The 19,100-nt window shown below is 44.5% G+C and overlaps 1 protein-coding gene across 1 annotated transcript in view; it reads left to right on the top strand.

Annotated features, from left to right (window-relative positions):
- Positions 1-18,453, top strand: part of ctr9 (CTR9 homolog, Paf1/RNA polymerase II complex component) — a 36,036-nt gene extending 17,583 nt beyond the window's left edge. Inside the window, exons 13-25 of the mRNA XM_033038861.1 lie at positions 62-150; positions 1,470-1,655; positions 5,878-5,965; positions 7,088-7,236; positions 8,571-8,687; positions 9,991-10,136; positions 10,223-10,294; positions 11,745-11,880; positions 12,630-12,773; positions 13,074-13,231; positions 13,930-14,032; positions 14,876-14,985; positions 17,675-18,453. Coding sequence (XP_032894752.1) covers positions 62-150; positions 1,470-1,655; positions 5,878-5,965; positions 7,088-7,236; positions 8,571-8,687; positions 9,991-10,136; positions 10,223-10,294; positions 11,745-11,880; positions 12,630-12,773; positions 13,074-13,231; positions 13,930-14,032; positions 14,876-14,985; positions 17,675-18,080 — 1,904 coding nt within the window. The 3' untranslated portion in view covers positions 18,081-18,453. The remainder of the gene's footprint in view (positions 1-61; positions 151-1,469; positions 1,656-5,877; positions 5,966-7,087; positions 7,237-8,570; positions 8,688-9,990; positions 10,137-10,222; positions 10,295-11,744; positions 11,881-12,629; positions 12,774-13,073; positions 13,232-13,929; positions 14,033-14,875; positions 14,986-17,674) is intronic.
- Positions 18,454-19,100: the final 647 nt, after the last annotated feature.

Raw genomic sequence — 19,100 nt, 5'->3', positions numbered from 1 at the left:
CAGGCATTTTCTGGAAAGATGTCTAGCCTGCTTTTTTCCTCACTTTGTAATCTCCATATAGGTTATTTACGTTTGGGCTGCATGGCGAGAGACAAGGGGAATTTTTATGAAGCCTCCGACTGGTTTAAAGAAGCTCTACAAATCAACCAGGTTAGTTCAAGTGAGCATAGAAGAGTCTGTAAACACCTCACAACGTAAAGCTGATTTTTATTACATCTTCCATTTATGTAACCATATTGTGACTTTTCATGGGAGCTTGACCAAGATACTTAAGATATTGGTCTTAAGTATCCAATTAAGATCAATAATTGGATCTTAATTGTTGACAAGAGGCTTGTTAAAATAATTTTAACATTTCAAAGAAATTTGTGGGGGAATTACTGATTTTGGACCCATGTAACTGAAGGGTGGCTATAAAAGATGAGGCAGTCTGCAAGCCCAGAGAGCAGAATTTGAGAATGCGGATTCTTTGTATGTTGTCAAAATGGAGACTGTGGAAGAGGAAGCCCAGCTGTTATAGAGACGGGCCAACACTGTCGTTAACGTCATCATCAGCGATCATTCAAAGTCGAGTATGATTATCCTCCTGGTGGGTCCCTATTGTGAGTTGTCCCTCCAGGTGGATGACTGTGCGTGACATCTTTTAACGCAAGTTGTCCGGTATATGCACAGCTACCACATGGTCCTAGACAGAGATACCTGGGACCAATGGCATGGATCGCAGGTAGATAGACACATAAAGCTGGAGTAACTCAGTGGGACAGGCAGCATCTCTGGAGAGAAGGAATGGGTGACGTTTCGGTCCTTCTCTCCAGAGATGCTGCCTGTCCCGCTGAGTTACTCCAGCTTTTTGTGTCTACAGTTTAAACCAGCACCTGTAGTTCCTTCTTACACAAGGATTACAGGTAGTTGGGAGTTTCTCACTGTTGCAGCTGCCTTCTTCCTTCTCAGATGTTGTGCACCACCTGCTGGCCAGCCACCATCCTTCGCCTGTTTCACCATTGAGGTCTTGGGCCACATTTTTGTCAGCGATCTCCTCCTTGACCATCCCACTAGGGATGAACCTGCCAGGACTATAACTCCAGACTGCTGAGTTCTCAGCATCTTTGACACACACAAGCCACTGTGACAAGGTGGCGACCCTCGGAGAAGCCAGCAGTGATATTGCCCTATCTCGGCTGAGACCGGCTCTTTTATCCGTTCCAAATCAAATCTGTGTGCGTTGAATACCCACACACAGCTCTCTGGCCTTTGGGTCGTGTCAAGCAACCTAAACTGAGTTGGGTGGCTGCCCAGTCTGTTTATCTCATTTTCCGTTGGGTGGCTGCCCAGTCTGTTTATCTCATTTTCCTTCTGGCTACGGAAAACATTACTGAAAGCTTGATCTTGAGAGGAAAGAGAAATGCTCAGGTGAAGTGCAGCCAATCACACAGTTTGTTGAAATGAACTATTTTCACTTGTGCTCTCAGGATCACCCGGACGCATGGTCACTGATCGGCAACCTTCACCTGGCCAAACAGGAATGGGGGCCGGGGCAGAAGAAATTTGAGCGTATCTTGAAACAGCCGTCCACTCAGAACGACACCTACTCCATGCTGGCCTTGGGCAACGTTTGGCTTCAGACCTTGCACCAGCCAACGAGGGACAGAGAGAAGGTAAGAAAAGATAAAGGGAAATCGTCAATCTCCAAACCTACTGCCTGCATTTAATCTGCCTCCCGCTGTTCCTGCATATTTGTGTGTCAATTTAAAAGCCTCTTTAATGGCACTATCATATCTGCTTTCACCACTACCCCTGGCAGTGCATTCCAGGCACCTGCCACTCTACGTGGAAAACCCTGTCCTCTGCATCTCCTTTAAACTTTCCCCCCGTACCCTTAAACCTACACCCTCCAGTATTTGACATTTCCATCCTGCAACAATCCAAGTTTGTCCAACCGCCCCTTATAGCCAATACCCTCTAATCCAGGCATCATTTTGGTAAACCTTTTCTGCATCGTCTCCACACACTTCCTGTAATGGAGTGACCAGAACTGCACACAACACTTCAAATATGGTCTAACCAAACTGCAACTTATAATCAGTTACCCAGTCAATAAAGACAAGTAAATAAAATGCTTTCTTTACCACTCGATCTACTTATGCTGCTATTTACAGGGTGATCCTGGGAGCTTATGGATTTGGATCCCAAGATCTCTGTACATCAATGCTGTTCAGGATCCGGTCATTATTTGTATACTTTTCCCTAATTTTTGACCTACCAATTTTTGACACCATTTGCACGAATTAAACTCCGTCTGCCATTTCTCCTCCGATAACTCTTGCACTGTCCTTTGACAGCCTTCTTCACTGTTTGCAACACCACCCATTTTTGTGTCGTCCTGGGCTAGCAATAATACAAGGAGCATGGAAGAGGAGTTTTTGAAGTGTGTTTTGGAGAGCTTCCTTCATTGTGTGTTTCTAGCCTGATGGCATTGTTGGATGATGTTCTGAGAAAAAGCAGGGCCAAATGGAGCAAGAATCAAGGGGGGCCTTCAAGGAAACAACAGTCATAATGTCATAAGTTCACATTAGTTATGGAAAAGGATATAAACTGTGCCAAGATTTTAAAAACTTAATTGGAGAAGAGCCAATTTTGATGGGATGAGAACTGATCTGGTTTGCATAAATTAAAATCAAAGCTTGGCAAGGAAAGCAGGAACAGTGGTCCATCCGTGACTGACAGGAAAAATAAAGATTGTATTAAATCCAACATTGCCGAGTTCTAAAACATTTCCCATCATAGAGTGATATAGTATGGAAACAAGCCCTTCGGCCCAACTTGCCCACACCGGCCAACAATGTCCCAGCTACACTAGTCCCACTTGCCTGCGCTTGGTCCATATCCCTCCAAACCTGTCCTGTTTCTTAACGATGGGATAGTCCCAGCCGCAACTAATAAGGTCATAATCAATAGGTGCAGAATTAGGTCATATGGTCCACTGAGGCAATCATGGCTGATCTATTTTGCCCACTCGACCCCATTACTATAGTGCACGTGTATAAAGTCCGAGACTATGAGTTATAACCCATTAGCTCAGGCCCTCGAGTCCTGCAACATCCTCAAGATTCCTCTGTACAGCACAAAATATAACACTTCCTCCTTGCTTTGACAACCTTCTACACTGCCCACAACCCCACTGATTTTGGTGTTATCTGTGAAACTTACTCAACAATCTATTGACATTAACGTCCAAGTCCTTTATCACAGTCTTGGCACAGATCCCTTCGGAGCTCCACTAACAACCCTCCAGCCAGAATAACACCCTTCCACCACAACCCATTGCCTCTAAGAGTAAGCCAGTTCTGAATCCAAATAACACTGTCACCGAGGATCCCATGCATCTTAATCTGCTGGATCAGCCTATGCTGAGGGTCTTAATCAAATGCTTTACTAAAATCATAGACAGAATCCACTGCCCTCCCTCATCAATTATCTTGTCATTTCCTTATAACTCAAATCAAGTTTGTAAGACACAACCTGCCATGGACAAAGCCATTCTGAATGTCCCAAATGAGGCCAGTTTGATCACAGCAGTTGTAGTTTAGGGAATGGCCACCATGTGGTGCACATGAGCAACCTGCAGAAACATTAGACTCTGAAGAAGGGTTTCGGCCCGAAACGTCGCCTATTTCCTTCGCTCCATAGATGCTGCTGCACCCGCTGAGTTTCCCCAACAATTTTGTGTACCTTCTGAAACATTAGACTCGGTGGCCCGGCGATGCAGCAGTAGAATTGCTGCCTTACAGCACCAGAGACCCCGGTTTGATCCTTACTACGGGTGCTGTCTTCATGGAGTTCCTACGCTCTCCGTGTGGCCTTTGCAGGTTTTCTCCGGGTGCTCCGGTTTCCTCCCACACCAAAGATGTACAGATTTGTCGGCTAATTGATTTGGTAAAATTGTAAATTGTCGCTAGTGTGTGTATGATACTGTTAGTCATAGAGTGCCCACACCGGCCAACATGTCACAAGCCTGCGCAGGGTCCATATCCTTCCAAACCTGTCCTATCCATGTACCTGTCTAACTGTTCCTTAAACTTTGGGATAGACCCAGCCTCAACTACCTCAGGCAGCTTGTTCCATGCACCCACCACCCTCTGAAACAGTTATCCCTCAGGATCCTATTCAATCTTTTCCCCTTCACCTTGAACCTTGATTCCCTTACTCTGGACAAGAGACTGTGCATCTACCCAATCTATTCCTCTCATGACTTTGTATACCTCTATAAGATCCCCCCTCATCCTCCTGCGCTCCATGAAATAGAGACCCAGCCTACTCAACCTCTACCTATAGCTCATACCCTCTAGTCCTGGCAACATCCTCATAAATCTTTTCTGAACCCTTTCAAGCTTGACAATATCTTTCCTATAATATGGTGCCCAAAACTGAACACAATATTTTAAATGCGGTCTCACCAACATCTTATACAACTGCAATATGACCTCCCAACTTCTATACTTAATGCTCTGACTGATGAAGGCCAAAGTGGCAAAGACCTTTTTGACCACCTTATCTACCTGCGACTTGACCTTCAAGGAACCATGCACATGTCTGAAGAAGGGCCTCGACCTGAAGGGCCTCGACCTGAAACGTCATCCATTCCTTCTCTCCAGAGATGCTGCCGGTCCCGCTGAGTTACTCCAGCATTTGGTGTTTATCTTTGATTTAAACCAGCATCTACAGTTCTTTCCTACACACCTGTCCTCCTAGATCCCTCTGCTCTACAATGCTACCCAGAGACCTGCCATTTACTGTGTAGGACCTGCCCTTGTTCGACAAAATGCAACACTTCTCTGTACTACATTCCATCAACCATTCCTCTGCCCACCTGGCCAATCGATCCAGATCCTGTTGCAGTTTTCCACAACCATCTTCACTATCTGCAAAACCACTAACTTTTGGATCATCAGCAAACTTGCTAATCTTGCCCTGTATGTTTAAGAAGGAACTGCAGATGCTGGAAAAATCGAAAGTAGATAAAAATGCTAGAGATCAGGTATGATCAATGATGTTCTCATCCAAATCATTGATGTAGATGACAAACAGTAACGGGTCCAGCACTGATCGCTGAGGCACACCATTAGTCACTGGTCTCCAGTCCGAGAAAAGCAACCTTCCACCATCACCCTCTGCTTCCTTCCATGGAGCCAATTTGCTATCCATTCAGCTATCTCTCCTTGGATCCCATGCAATCTAACCTTCCTCAGACTTCTTGTTATTTCTGGCAAAGGAGGTAAAGATGTCATTAAGCTGGAAAGAGTGCAGAGAGGATTTATGAAGATGTTGCCTGGACTTGAGGGCCTGGGCTATGAGAGGTTGGGCAGGCCAGGACTTTATTCTTTAGAGCGCAGAGGCTGAGAAATGTACCGTCTATAAGCCGCCAACTAATGAAGAGGAAAGTGAGAACCATATTGACAGGAAAACTGCAGAGATGTGCAAAAGCAAATCCCACCTCCCCCAAATTGATAAGGAGGGGACTTCAGCTGTTCGAATACAACCTGTTCTGAGCTAGCAGAAAAATGGTATGTTGGCCTTTATTAAGGAAAGGATTTGATGACTGGAGTACTGCACCTGGATATTATGCGCATGTTGATCTCCTTGCTGAGAAGGGGTGTACTTGATAGAGAAGGAGTGGAGAAGTTTCCCTAGATTGGTTCTGGGAAGTTCTGGGCTCCGTTATTGGATGTGTATGAAAATGGTCAAAAGTTTTAACTGCTATGATTTATGTATTAAACAATCGTGGACACTAAATTAGACAATGATGTGTCTTCACCTCCAGATTAAAAGAGATGTGTTTCGAATTATTCACAATTTATTTCCAATTCAATAAATTTGTAGGAGAAACGCCATCAGGACCGAGCATTGGCAATCTACAAACAAGTACTCAGGAATGATCCCAAGAATCTGTATGCTGCCAACGGCATAGGTAGGTACTGTTCATTGTTCAAGAGAGAGGAGCAGACTACCTCTCTCCTCATTCCAAATCTTTTTTTAAGGTTATATAAGAGACAGACATTGAGTCTGCTCTTGTTCTTTCAAACAGCAATTCAGTTTGCACTTATCGGTGGTTCTCCATGAAATGTGTGATCTCTATCTTTCCTTCAAGTATTTATCCATTTCCATCTCCAAATCTTAAGTACCCATTGGATTAAAAAAAAGTGATTTTTGTCGTGTCACCTCCAGTTCTCATCTTAGTTGCCTAAAATCTCTGGCTATTGAAGCTTCGCCCATTGAAAACAGTTTCTAATCCATATGAGGAAAGATTGCATAGACTGGGACTGTATTTTCTGGACTTTAGAAGAAAAAGAGTAATCTGATCGAAGACAGGCTAGACATAAGGAGGATGTTTCCTCTGGCTGAGGAGCCAAGGAATAGGGGGCACAGTTTCAGAGTAAGCGGTAGGCAGTCTAATACTCGGATGAGGAGAAAGTTCTTCAGGCAGAGGATGATGAATGTTTGGAATCCTCCAACTTGGAGGGTTTTGTACTGTTCATTCGAAACAGATCGATAGAATTTGGTGATGGTGCTGAGGTAGAAGAGCAGATGTGAAAAAGTAGTAGTTCAGCCTGAAGAAGGGTCTCGACCCGAAACGTCACCTATTCCTTTGCTCCATAGATGCTGCCTCACCCGCTGAGTTTCTCCAGCATTTTTGTCCACCTTTGTGCTGAGGTAGAAGATCAGATGTGCTCTCTCTCAATGAATGGTAAAGCAGGCTGTAAAAAGTAGATTTGAGCTGTTAAATCTGCTGCATCTGAATCCTTGATGATCTTAAATACATGTCAAATCTCACCTTTATTTCTTTCTGTCCTTCAACCATGTCTGTTCCAAGAAGAATTATCCCAAATTCGCCAGACTGTCCATGTAATTATAATGCAGCTCACCGGAATGATTGGGATTGACATTTTCTGTAACTTTAAGGCCTTTCCTAAAGTGTGATGCACAAGTACTCCCAGGTCTCTCCATGCTTTAAAATTCCCATGATTTTAAAGAGTTGACTTTATTACGATCAGTACCAAAATGATTTCCCAGTGTTATTCCCTTTCAACAGGTGCAGTATTGGCACACAAGGGTTATGTCCGTGAGGCTCGGGATGTTTTTGCACAGGTGAGGGAGGCTACAGCGGAAATCAGTGACGTCTGGTTAAACCTGGCACATATCTACGTGGAGCAGAAGCAGTACATAAGTGCCGTGCAGATGGTATGTACCAGACACATCATTTCACTCGCATCTGACAATAATAAGTCAATGCCTAATATTCTTACCTTCCAATTAGAACATAGACTACAGCACTGGAACAGGCCCTTTGGCCTCCAATGTCTGTGCCAAATATGCTGTCAAATTAAACTAATCCCTTCTGTCTAATCGTCTGCCTGAAGAGCATATCTCGAATGCTTGGCACATGGCCATATGCTTTCTCAATTTTCAGGCTCAGAATTAATATAAGATTCATTAACCAGCCGTTCTGACACCAGATCTTAGTATATCTCTTTAAACTACTGTAAGGTATTTCCCACATTAGGAACGCCAGATTTGTGGACACCCTGTACAAACAAATGAGCGTTTGGGATACTCACGGTATGAATGCGGGTAGATTTGCCAGTGGCTGTGAGGCTGCAGGCATCTTCTGCTGGTGGGAATGGGGCAATTCCATGTGCCATCTCTCCCCATCCCTACCTCCAAGACACAAGGGGGCTGGGTGGGACGGGGCTGGAGATGCTGCGCAGTCTCACTCACTGACTTAGTGAGTGAGACCAGCTGATGGTCACTCTTCACGCACCTGCTCACTCTCGTGTCACTGCTGTTTCCGTGATCCTCTCTCACACATGGAATTATGTTTGTCAATTTCAGATGATAACTTTATGTCCTTAAACAATAGAGGCCAACGCTTGAGGGGCCTAGCTGCTTACTCTTGATCCTAATTTGTATTGGCTGTCTCACTCGGGCTTTGTTATGGAACGTGTTTGGGGATCAGCAATGGGTGAGATCCGCTGTGACGGAGCCCATTGCCCGCACCCAGTGACAACACACGGAAGTAGGTAGTTCCCAATGTACTGTATTCTGGCACCTCAAAGGGAAAAGAGAAAATCAAAGTAATGGCCAAAAGAACTAGAGTGGAGATAAGAAACTTTTCATGCAGCAAGTTGTGATTCTGGAATATGCAGTTTGAAAGGGCAGTGGAAACAGATTCACCAATCTCGTTCACAAGTTCACAAGCTAAGTAATTAGAAAATCATTGTGAACAACTGGGTAGGACCCAAGTAGTGGATCAAAGCAGAATGTGAAGAAGGATCCCCACCCAAAACAACGTCCATCCATGCCCTCCACAGATGCTGCCTGATCTGCTAAATTCCTCCAGCACTTTGTTTTTTTGCATTGGATCAAATATACAGCTTTTCAAAATGGTCACAGAAGAAAACCTACTTATCAACAATTTTCACAACCGTAAGACATTGCTCGGCACTTTTTTATCTCTATTGGAGCCCTAGTAAGAATGGTAGATGATGAGTACTGTGATCTTTTGTTTTGACCAGTATGAAAACTGCTTGAAGAAGTTTTACAAACACCAGAGCACTGAAGTTCTGCTCTTCCTGGCGAGGGCTTACTTCAAATGTGGCAAACTTCAAGAATGCAAACAGACTTTGCTGAAGGTAATGTTTATTTTCATTGAGAAAGACTTAAGTTCAGAGGCTAAGCTAAACGCCTTACCTACAAAATACTCCGCATAAATAGAATCATAGGGAAGGGGTTATTGTCTTGTTAATATGTTTCAGATAAAAATATAACTTTCAGGGGCATGAATAGGATAGAAATTAGCCCAAAAGATGCATGTTCTACATGTTCCATGCACATCACATCTCACCTTCTTCCTTTCAACCTGTTTGCAAATTCTTTTGTTGCTTCTTCACAGCACTCAGATTTCTGTGCATTACTGAGTGCTTCTGTTACTCGATATTGTAATGGGTCCCACTTGTAATCATTCTACGCCTCTTGGCTGGTTTCAATCCCTGTGCCAGAATTTTGTCTTGCTTCTTGGGTTGTAGTTGTAGAGCCACACAGCACAGAAACTGGCTCTTCAGCCCACCCTGAACATGCCAACCAAGTTGACACACTGGGCTAGTCCCATTTGCCTGTATTTGGCCCATACCCCACTAAATCATCCCTATCCGTATATCTGTCCAAAAAATCCAACTTTTTAAAATATAATATTTTTATTAGAAGCAAACATATTAATTATGGTAAAATATAATTACATATTATAGTAAAAACTTTTCATGTATATCAATCATACATTATTAAAATTTTCAATTGTGGATTGATTCTGCTTCTAGTTTTTTTTTATATAGATAGTAAATAAGAGAGAAAGAGAGAGAAAGAAAAAAATATACAAATTGTAACAGTCATAGAGCATGTGTCATCAATGTCATAACATTTGATAATTAATTGTTTTTAGTTCCATGTGATTCTTAAGTCAGGAGCAGAATTATGCCATGTGGCTCGTCGTCTACTCTGCCATTCAATCATGGCTGATTTATCTTTCTCCCTCATCCCATTCTCCCACCTTCACCCCATAACCCCTGACACCCTTATGCGGGTGTCTTTGGTGTGAAGTGGAGCTGGCATTTTCTTTCAGCCAATGTCGTTCGCAGATGAGGAAGATTTTCAACTCGTCTTTTATAACACTAGTTTTGCCAGGTTAATGTCCCTCTGCTTGTACATGTTGAAAAAGATGCACCTGTGTTTTCGCCAGGAGTAAAGGAAAAAATAAGCCAGTACAGGAATTAAACCTGGGATGTTTGTAATCTGGACCCAGCATACCGGCAACTGCAACCATCCCGTTAAAGTGAAAATGTTTGCATGTTGACCATAATATTTCACCGATGTGCATAGACTCTCCATGGAAGATGAGGAGTTCAGTACTTGAGTAACCAAAGGAATGGTTTATGTTCACAGGCCAGACACGCAACACCTAATGACACCGTGCTCATGTTTAACATGGCCCTGGTCTTGCAGAGACTGGCTACGTCAGTCCTGCGAGATGAAAAGAGCAATCTGAAGGCCGTATTGAACGCAGTCAAAGAACTGGAACTTGCCCATCGGTAAGATGTGTAACTTGGAGTTAACAGCATGAACCCAGGGATAAGTTCCTGCCATGAGTTCTAATTCTGCAACTTGCATATTACAGGTACTTCAAATATCTCAGCAATGCTGGAGATAAGATGAGGTTTGACTTGGCTCAAGCTGCAGCAGAGGCCAGGTATGTATCTGATCACATTTGGTCTCATTTACCCTTGGGCTGTGGAATTGTTTTTCAAGACTGATGTTTGTCACATAGTCGCCTGAGGCTGTGTTTGATTTAACTGAACATTTAGTTGGTATTAAAGAGAGCAGCTAAGAGTTGATAGTATTGACATTGGGATCGTGAATGGGCTCAGAGTGGAGAAAGGCAAGAGCTTCTCTTCAATATGGAGGGAGGATGGGGAGGTACAATGGAGAAGAAGATGTGGGAATGTTTAAAGTGCTGAATTGCTTGGGATGCCTCATGGCAAAACAAAGTGCTGGAAGAACTCAATGGTTCAGACAGCATATGTGGAGGGAATGGGCAGGCAACATTTCGGGTTGGAACCCCCCACAGATGCTGCCTGACCCGTTTCCTTCAGCACTTTGTGTTTTTTGTGTCAACATATGCTATTGTCCTTGCTATTGACTCCATGCTGAGTTTGTAGATCTGTTGGAAACAAGACTACTAATGGGAATTCTCAAGGAAAGGTATACTTGACGCACAACATTCCCAAGCACCAGCTGTCCCTCATTATTACAGTGTACTGTTAGCTGCGCAAACATGGAGGTTGTGATAGATTAAGGCAGCAAATTTTTTAATTGATACGTTGCTTACCTGGGATACTGCAATTGTCATGGCTCGCCAACATGTCCCAGCAACACTAGTCCCACCTGCCTGCGTTTGGTCCATATCCCTCCAAACGTGTCCTATCCATGTACCTGTCTAACTTTCTTAAACATTGGGATAGTCCCAGCCTCAACTACCTCCACTGGCAGCTTGTTCCATACACCCACCACCCTTTATGTGAAAAGGTTACCCCTCAGAATTCTATTAAATCTTTTCGCCTTCACCTTGAACCTATGTCCTCTGGTCCTCGATTTCCCCTACCCTGGGCAAGAGATTCTGTGCATCTACCCGATCTATTCCTCTCATGATCTTATGCACTATAAGATCACCCCTCATCCTCCTGTGCTCCAAGGAATAGAGACTCAGCCTCTCCCTATAGCTCACACCCTCTAGTCCTGGCAACATCCTCACAAATCTTCTCTGATCCTTTTCAAGCTTGACAATAACTTTCCTACAACATGTTGCCCAGAACTGAACACAATAAAGAATTATAAGAAGCTGTTCTTGAAGTTGGAGGTCATGGTTGCAGGCTCCTGCACCTTCTTGATGGTAGCAGTGAGATGAAAGTGTGGCCATGGTGGCCTGAACCTTTGATGATATTTGCTGTCGTCTTGAGGGAGAACCCCTTGAATATCCCTTCAACCGTGAGGAGGTCAGTACCTGTGATGGACCAGGCAGCGTCCACCACTCTCTGTAGTCTCCTTCATTCCTGGGCGTTGCCGAACGAGGCCTTGAAGCATCCAGTCATTATATGCTCCATATTTGTCGGCATACCGAATTTGTAGTCTGTGTGTTTCAGGCAGTGTTCTGATCTGATGAGCCAGGCCCAATACCACGTGGCCCGCGCACGGAAACAGGATGAGGAGGAGCGTGAACTGCGCTGCAAGCAGGAGCATCAGAAGGAGATGCTGAGGATGCAGATGGTCAAGGAACAGGTTAGTGCAACCACCAAATGTCTCCATACGACAGAGCATCAGTGTTGGGGAAGAGTGGAGTAATAAGCAAGGAAACGCCCTATGGCCCAAACCGGCCATGCCAATTTCTGAATTTGGGGTCAGATTTAGTCAGGAAAGAATGTTGCAAGTGAGCCAGCGGTGATGTCTGAACTGTGATCGTATCGCCTTTGAACACTGGGATAAATGGTAGAACAACAACTGGAAGGATTTCGATCTTTGTAAACCTAAAGTTTCATCTGGTTTATTTAGAAGCAAAGCAGGGAGTTCTTTATCGTGTCCTGAGGACAACAGTTAATTTTCAAACACTATTACCAGAAGAAGAGAGACACACAAATCTACAGTTGCTGGAATCTTGAGCAAAAAAAACCTCAAGATAAGAGGAATTCAGCAGGTCAGGCAGAATCTGTGGAGGGAATGGACAGACAATATTTTGGTTCAGGAGCACCCTTTTTCAGACTTGCCATAAAAAGATTGTTTGCTCCTTATGTTACAATTGGTGATATCTTGTTATGCACAAATGGATTTCTGCATTACTCACGTTGCAGCTGTAGCAACAATTCAAAAGTACATTGTTGGCTGTGCCATCCTTTAGGACATCCACTAGCCCCAGAAACTTGACTGGTTTTGACTTTGACTACACCAACTTATTTTAGGAGCTGGAAACACTTTGTCTCACCCTTGCTCAACCTTTCTCTTTCTCCTTCCTCCCACCCGTTAACCCCAAACAGGAGGATAAGAAGCAAAAAGAGTTAAATGAGCAACGGAAGTTATTGGAGCAGCGCAGCCAGTTTTTGGAGAAAACCAGGAGCTTGTTGGTGTTTAATGAAGAGATGGAGACGTCCAAGGAGAAGAAGAAGGGTGGAGGAGGAAAGGTAAGATGAAAGCTCAGCACTTGGAGTTAAGACAAACTATTTTACCCCAGCAGTTCTCTCCCTGCCTGTCTACAGCTCCAGTTATCATGTAGAGCTTTGGTAGTATTTTTTGGAACCACTTCCTGTCTATCCAATGCCTTTTATGAATGCATCACTTTACTATATTTGTCTTGGCATCTTTGCAACTGTATTTTCCTTAGGATGTTTAATTTACTATATACATTTTGTGTTAGTTAATGTTTTTGTCATCTTAAAACTCATTGCTTGCTCCCTGTTCTGAGTAAATTTTGTTTTTCACAGCGTGCTAAGAAAGGAGAATTTGAAGAATTTGTTAATGATGACTCAGATGATGATTTGTCTCTGCCCAAGAAGAAGAGGAAGCAGAGAGCAAGTGGAAGTGAAAATGAAGGTGGGGATGAGGATGGTGATCGAAAGCAGAAGAAGAAGAAAAGGAGAAGGTACATAAGGCCACAAGCGCGGGGGGGGGGGGGGGGGGGGTTGTGCTCATTACAAGAAAGCCACCACCACAGATTTGCTGAGAGTAACACTGTTTCATTAGTAATTGAACCTTTTGAAGAACTAACAAGGAAAATAAATGAGGATTAGTGCATTTGATATGTGTAGGAAAGAACTGCAGATGCTAGTTTAAATCGAAGACACAAAATGCTGGAGTAACTCAGCGGGACTGGCGGCATCTCTGGAGGCTGGTCTGCGGGGTGGTGTATGATGGTATTGCTACTGTTGGTTCTCTGTGTGATCCTTGTTGCAGGATAGCTTGAAATTTCTATTTTGTGCATTTAGAAAAACATTAAAACTGGGAGCTGGGTAAAGGAGACCATGAAACAGTGGAAGGTAGACAAAAATGCTGGAGAAACTCAGCGTGTGAGGCAGCATCTATGGAGCGAAGGAAGATGCTGCCTCACCCGCTGAGTTTCTCCAGCATTTCTGTCTACCTTCGATTTTCCAGCATCTGCAGTTCCTTCTTAAACATGAAACAGTGGAGTTGGCGTGACAGGAGTCTAGCCCAAGGATCTGCATATCTCACACATAATTTTGGTATTTCAGAAGTATGGTAATGTAATACTGTTTTCTTTCTCCTTGGCCCTCTGCTCCCTCCTTCCCCTTCTCACCCTCCACCCCCTCTCCCACTCAATAGACCCCAGAAACATGCAGAGGATGGCAGTGATGATGAGGAAGCTGCCTCTCGACCTAAGAAACCACGCAGGCCAAAGGCGGGAGAGCGCAAGAGGAAAGTACGGGTTTGTTTCAGTGTCATACGATCGTGGCATTTAAGAGACTTTTGGATTGGCATGTGTATATGGATCACGTGCAGGCAGAGTTATGTTTAACACAGACATTGTCGGACAAACGACATGTCACTGTGTTGTACTGTATAAAGTCTTCATAGAGACATACCACACGGAGACAGACTCTTCACCCCAACTCGTCCATGCTGAACAATTTGCCTTCCACAAACACATTTTACTTGCTTGTGCATGGATTATATTCCTCCAAGGCTTTCTTATCTATGTCCCAAATGTCGTAACAGTACTTGACTATACTTCCCCGGCAGCTTGTTCCATATATTCACCACCCTCTTTGAAAAAAGTCTCCCCTCAGGATCATATTAAATCTTTCCCCTCTCACTCTACACCTGGTTATAGACTACCCCTCCCTGAGGAACATACTGTGGCTGTTCATCTTATTTATACCTCTTTCTATGATAGCTAATAGATATTTGTGTACACCTTAACTTCAATTCCATAACATGAAATGGGTGTAGCATTTGCAGTTATTAGTTTTAACATTCCAGAGAACCACTTCCCAGAAATCTTTCCACTTTTGCAATAATATTGCACGACCACTCACATTATAACCAGCTAGAGAATTAATTCCAGCTGATTCAAGCACAACACTGATTTTAGTTACAATGATAAAGATTCAAGATTTCAACGTTATGTAAACAATGACAATGCATCGGAGGGAGTTGCCAACCCCTGATCCATACTGTTCACTTGCCACATTATTTCTACCTTTTTATATAAGCAAAATATTGCTTAGTTGTTTTATTGGGATAGACTAACTACCTGTTTTCTCTGTAGGTCAAACCTGAACGGCTCCCGCCTTCCATGAAGGGCAAAATTAAGTCAAAAGCCATCATTTCATCCAGTGATGATTCCTCTGAAGAGGGGACACTGAAGATAGCAGAAGGGTAAGTTTGTCTAACTCAGTAATGTCAGCCTTTCAATTACTAACTCTGTCTCGATGCAGGGTTATGTGTCCTGTTATTCTACTGTCTAATGTCACAGTAAATGGCATTCAGAGAGATTGGGCAAGGAAAATGGGCGACTGTACAGGTTATACGGTGAGAATTTGACAATTTCTCAGGTGTTTATAATGTCAGGTTTTCTCCGCGACACAGTTTGATTGCCTGGGCGCATGCGTATCCATATCACATACTCGCTCTCGCTATTAATACTTTTAGTGTTCCTGCAGCGAGTGGACGCAGAAATAGCAACCCAGGTTCTTAATCCCAACTCCGAAGCCCCTGCTTGAGAGGGCAATGTTATTATGAGTAGTGAAAATATAAAATGACAGAATCACAAGCTGTTGGAGGCCGTACACCAACAAGTAATGGAGACTTGTTGCTTCTGGTGAGGGTTGCATTCAAAGTACTGGTTACCGTTCAGCAGTCCAGTGATAGGACCTCCGTCCATCCTTCAGGCCTGACTCTGTGAGCCCAGATTTCCTCAGCTCTTGTGTGTTGAAGATGGGCACTCCCTTGTCGCTTCATTCTGTGACATTGAGCTGCGGAGCAGGAAACATAGAAAGGTACAGGAGTAGGCCATTTGGCCCTTTCAGCCAGCGCTGTGATTCAATATGATCAAGGCTGATCATCCAGAATCAGTACCCCGTTCCTGCTTTCTCCCCATATCCTTTGATTCCATTAGCCCTAACAGCTATACCTAACTCTGGTGGGTTCTTCATCCCACCTTGTCCATGCCGACCAAGTTTGGCATGCTGGGCTTGTCCACATTTGCCTGCATTTGGTCTATTCCCTCTAACCCCCTTCCATCTATATATCAGACCAAATATCTTTTTAAGTCGTAATTGTATCCATTCTATGACTTCCTCTGTATCTGGAACATGCTGACAGATTACCCTTTGAGTGAAAAAGCTGATCCTGAGGTCCCTCTTAAATCTCTCTCCTCTCACCGTAGGTTTTAGAATCCTCTTGCCTGGGATAAAGATTGTGACTGTTCACTTTATCCATGTCACTCCTGATCTTGTGCACATCAATAAGGTCCTCAACCCCCTGTGCTCCAAAGAAAGAAAAATCCCTGCCTGTCCAACATCTCCCAATAACATGTCTGCAGCACCAAGAACAAGGGAGAGGGACAAATTGGAGAACTTTCAAAGTCATTGTGACAGAGAAAGTGAAGCAAGGGGCTATGTCGCTGAGTAATTCAACTGTGTGAACCCTATCTGGGGCTCGCTGTGAGGGCGCTCCTTTAGAAAGGAGGTGAGGAGGAACTTCGTTAGTCAGAAGGTAGTTAATCTGTGGAACACATTGCCACAGAGGGCTGTGGAGGCCAAGTCTGGATATTGTTGAGGCAGAGATAGACAAAGTCTTGATTAAAACCGGTGTCAAGGGTTATGGGGAGAAGGCAGGAAAATTGGATTAGGAGGCAGAGATCAGCCATGATTGAATGGCGGAGTGGACTCAGTGGACCAAATGGCGTACTCCTACTCCTTGAACTTGTGAGCACAGAACCCTTTCATTGGTGATGTACAAGGTGGTGACTGTCAGATCCACCCCTAACTCACGCATCAGTCATGGGTAATCCACAGGATTAGAAAAGACACATAGTGCCTAGAAACAGGGCATTTCTCCCAACCAGTCAAAGCCAGCGATGGTGGCGCTGACCAGTTTCCTCCCAGCAAAATCCCCAATATTCCCTTTCCCTCGTGTGTTTATCTAATGTCCTCCGAAATGCATCGCTGCCGCATGCAAGCGAGTTCCGCATTCCCGCCACTCTGGGTACAAGAACATCCTCTGAGTTCCCGGATGGATTAACTGGATTAACCATCAAATGCTATTCACAACGCTGCTTCAACTCTTGCCCACAAGTGGAAACCTCCTCTGTCTGCCCATTCTATCAAAACCCTTCATCACTTTAAAGACCTGCTGGGTCATCACTCAGCCACCTCTTTTCAAGGGGAAAGAGAGCGATTCTGTCAAGTCTGCTCATCTTTCTGCCAGTATATTTACCCTCACATTTCCGGTGTCATCCTTGTAAATCTTTTCTGTATCCTGTCCCCAGCCTATGTCTCCATTTTATAATTTGTTGCCTAGAGCTGTGTGAAGCTTTCTGGGTGGTCTAACCACTGTTCAATTCCTGCTTTTCAATGTTATCTCCCTTTAAATTAGCTGAATTAGTTCTAGCTCAGCGCCAGGGAACCAGGGTCGATTCTGACCTGGGGTGCTGTCCATGTGGAGTTTGCACATTCTCCCTGTGACTACATGGGCTTCCTGGGTGCTTCATTTCATCCCACAACATAAAGAGGTGCGGGTTTGTAGGTTAATTGGTCTCCAAATTCGCCTGAGTGTGTAGGGAGTGGATGTGAATAGTGGTGTAACATAGATCTAGTGTGAACGGGTGATCGATGGACTTGTTTCCATGCTGTATCTTTCAATCAATCAGCCTGAATATTGTGAGGTGAGTGTAGCATGAATACCAGTATTGCTTGAGCATTATTTGAGCACAGGGAGCGGGTGTAAGGTGAGCACAGTTTAAATGCTGTTCCAACGTACACAGGTGTGGGCAGGGGTGTCCCTAGAGTGTATGTGTAGGCTGACACAGACCTGCAATAAATAACCTGCTATTCCCTCTCCCCAGGAACGCTCGGGACAGTGGTTCGGACGAGGAGCGGGCGGCTGACAGCCGCAGGAAGCGAGTGGTGTCCGAGAGCGAGTCGGAGGACGGGCAGAAGTCGGGGAGCGTGGGGGGCAGCAGCCCAGGGTCGAGGAGCGGGCGTTCGGCCGCAGCCTCCGACAGCGAGGCGTCGGCCAGCAGGCGGCCAGAGTCTGACCACTCGGGCAGGAGCAGGTCTGCCAGCTCAGCGGAGGAGGATCACAATGAGTCTCGCCCTGCGTCGCGTGCCTCCAACGACTCGGGCCGCCAGGACTCTGACGAGGAAGGGTCAGTCCAGGGGTCCCCTGCCGAATCCAACCAAGAATCCAATCAGGAGGATGGCCACCAAGCATCTGTATCCCCCGTGCAGTCAGACGATGAGAGTGACTGAGTAACACAGTCCATCCTGTGCACAGTCCAAGCGCTGGCTGGATGCTGACGTTAGGGGAGAGATGGTTTACTTTATCAGAAGCTGTGAAGTCTGGCATTTTATTAACCACAGGGAAGGACTCGGCAGACTGTTTGTCACCACGTTTTGTAGCCGAGATAGCACGGGGACCCGAAGGCAGTCATTTACTGTCACGATGATGAAATGCACGGAGAATCAGGCAAACTGGTGCTGGCTAGATCTGGTCTGTGGGGAAAAAAGAGTAAATATTTTAGGAACTATAGAGATTCAAAAATGTGACCTATGATTTTTTTTTGAAAATCCTTGTAAACGCAGAGAAACGTACAACGTTTGTTTAATAAATGTTTCATCTAAATAAGAGTCTCCTGTGGAATAAGTGGGTTGTTCGTATTCAGAAACAAGTGTCCGTGGAATAAATCACACTGAGCAGTAATCAAATAAACAGGACGTACAGATGCAATGCTGGAATCTTGAGCAAAATAACAAGGTGCTGGAGGAACTCAGTGGATCAGGCAGCATCTGTGGATTGAATTCAGCCTGAAGAAGGGTCCTGACCCGAAATGCCGCCTTTCCATTCTCTCCACAGATGCTGCCTGATCCATTGATTTCCTCTCGAACTTTGTTTTTCACTGAAAGAAAGATTGTTTCCAAGGTGATTGAATGGCTGAGTAGAAGGTTTGTGTGCAAACGTTTCAGAAAAGGACAGCTCCTGGCTTTGGAAAGAAGATGGTGTAGGCAAGGTTTTACAGGAGAGGGTTGTGGAATTAAATTGGACGCAGTGGTATGTTCCTTAATTCAAGCAATCAACGGCCAAGGAATTTACATTCAAGTTATTAAATTTGAATTGAGAAGACAGGAGTGATGGGGGGGAAAAAATCTAAATAAAAAACTTTCTTCAGAAAATGAAGCAGAGTTGCAGTCTCGTAGACTCCACAGATGGTTGAAACCAATACAGATAAAACTTTCGAAAATGTTCCTGGGACTCAAGAGCAGGTTAGGACT

The sequence above is a fragment of the Amblyraja radiata genome, chromosome 20, assembly GCF_010909765.2.
Source record: "Amblyraja radiata isolate CabotCenter1 chromosome 20, sAmbRad1.1.pri, whole genome shotgun sequence".
Classification (NCBI taxonomy): domain Eukaryota; kingdom Metazoa; phylum Chordata; class Chondrichthyes; order Rajiformes; family Rajidae; genus Amblyraja; species Amblyraja radiata.
Note: the sequence above shows the minus strand (reverse complement) of the source record. Positions and strands in the feature narration are given on the sequence as shown.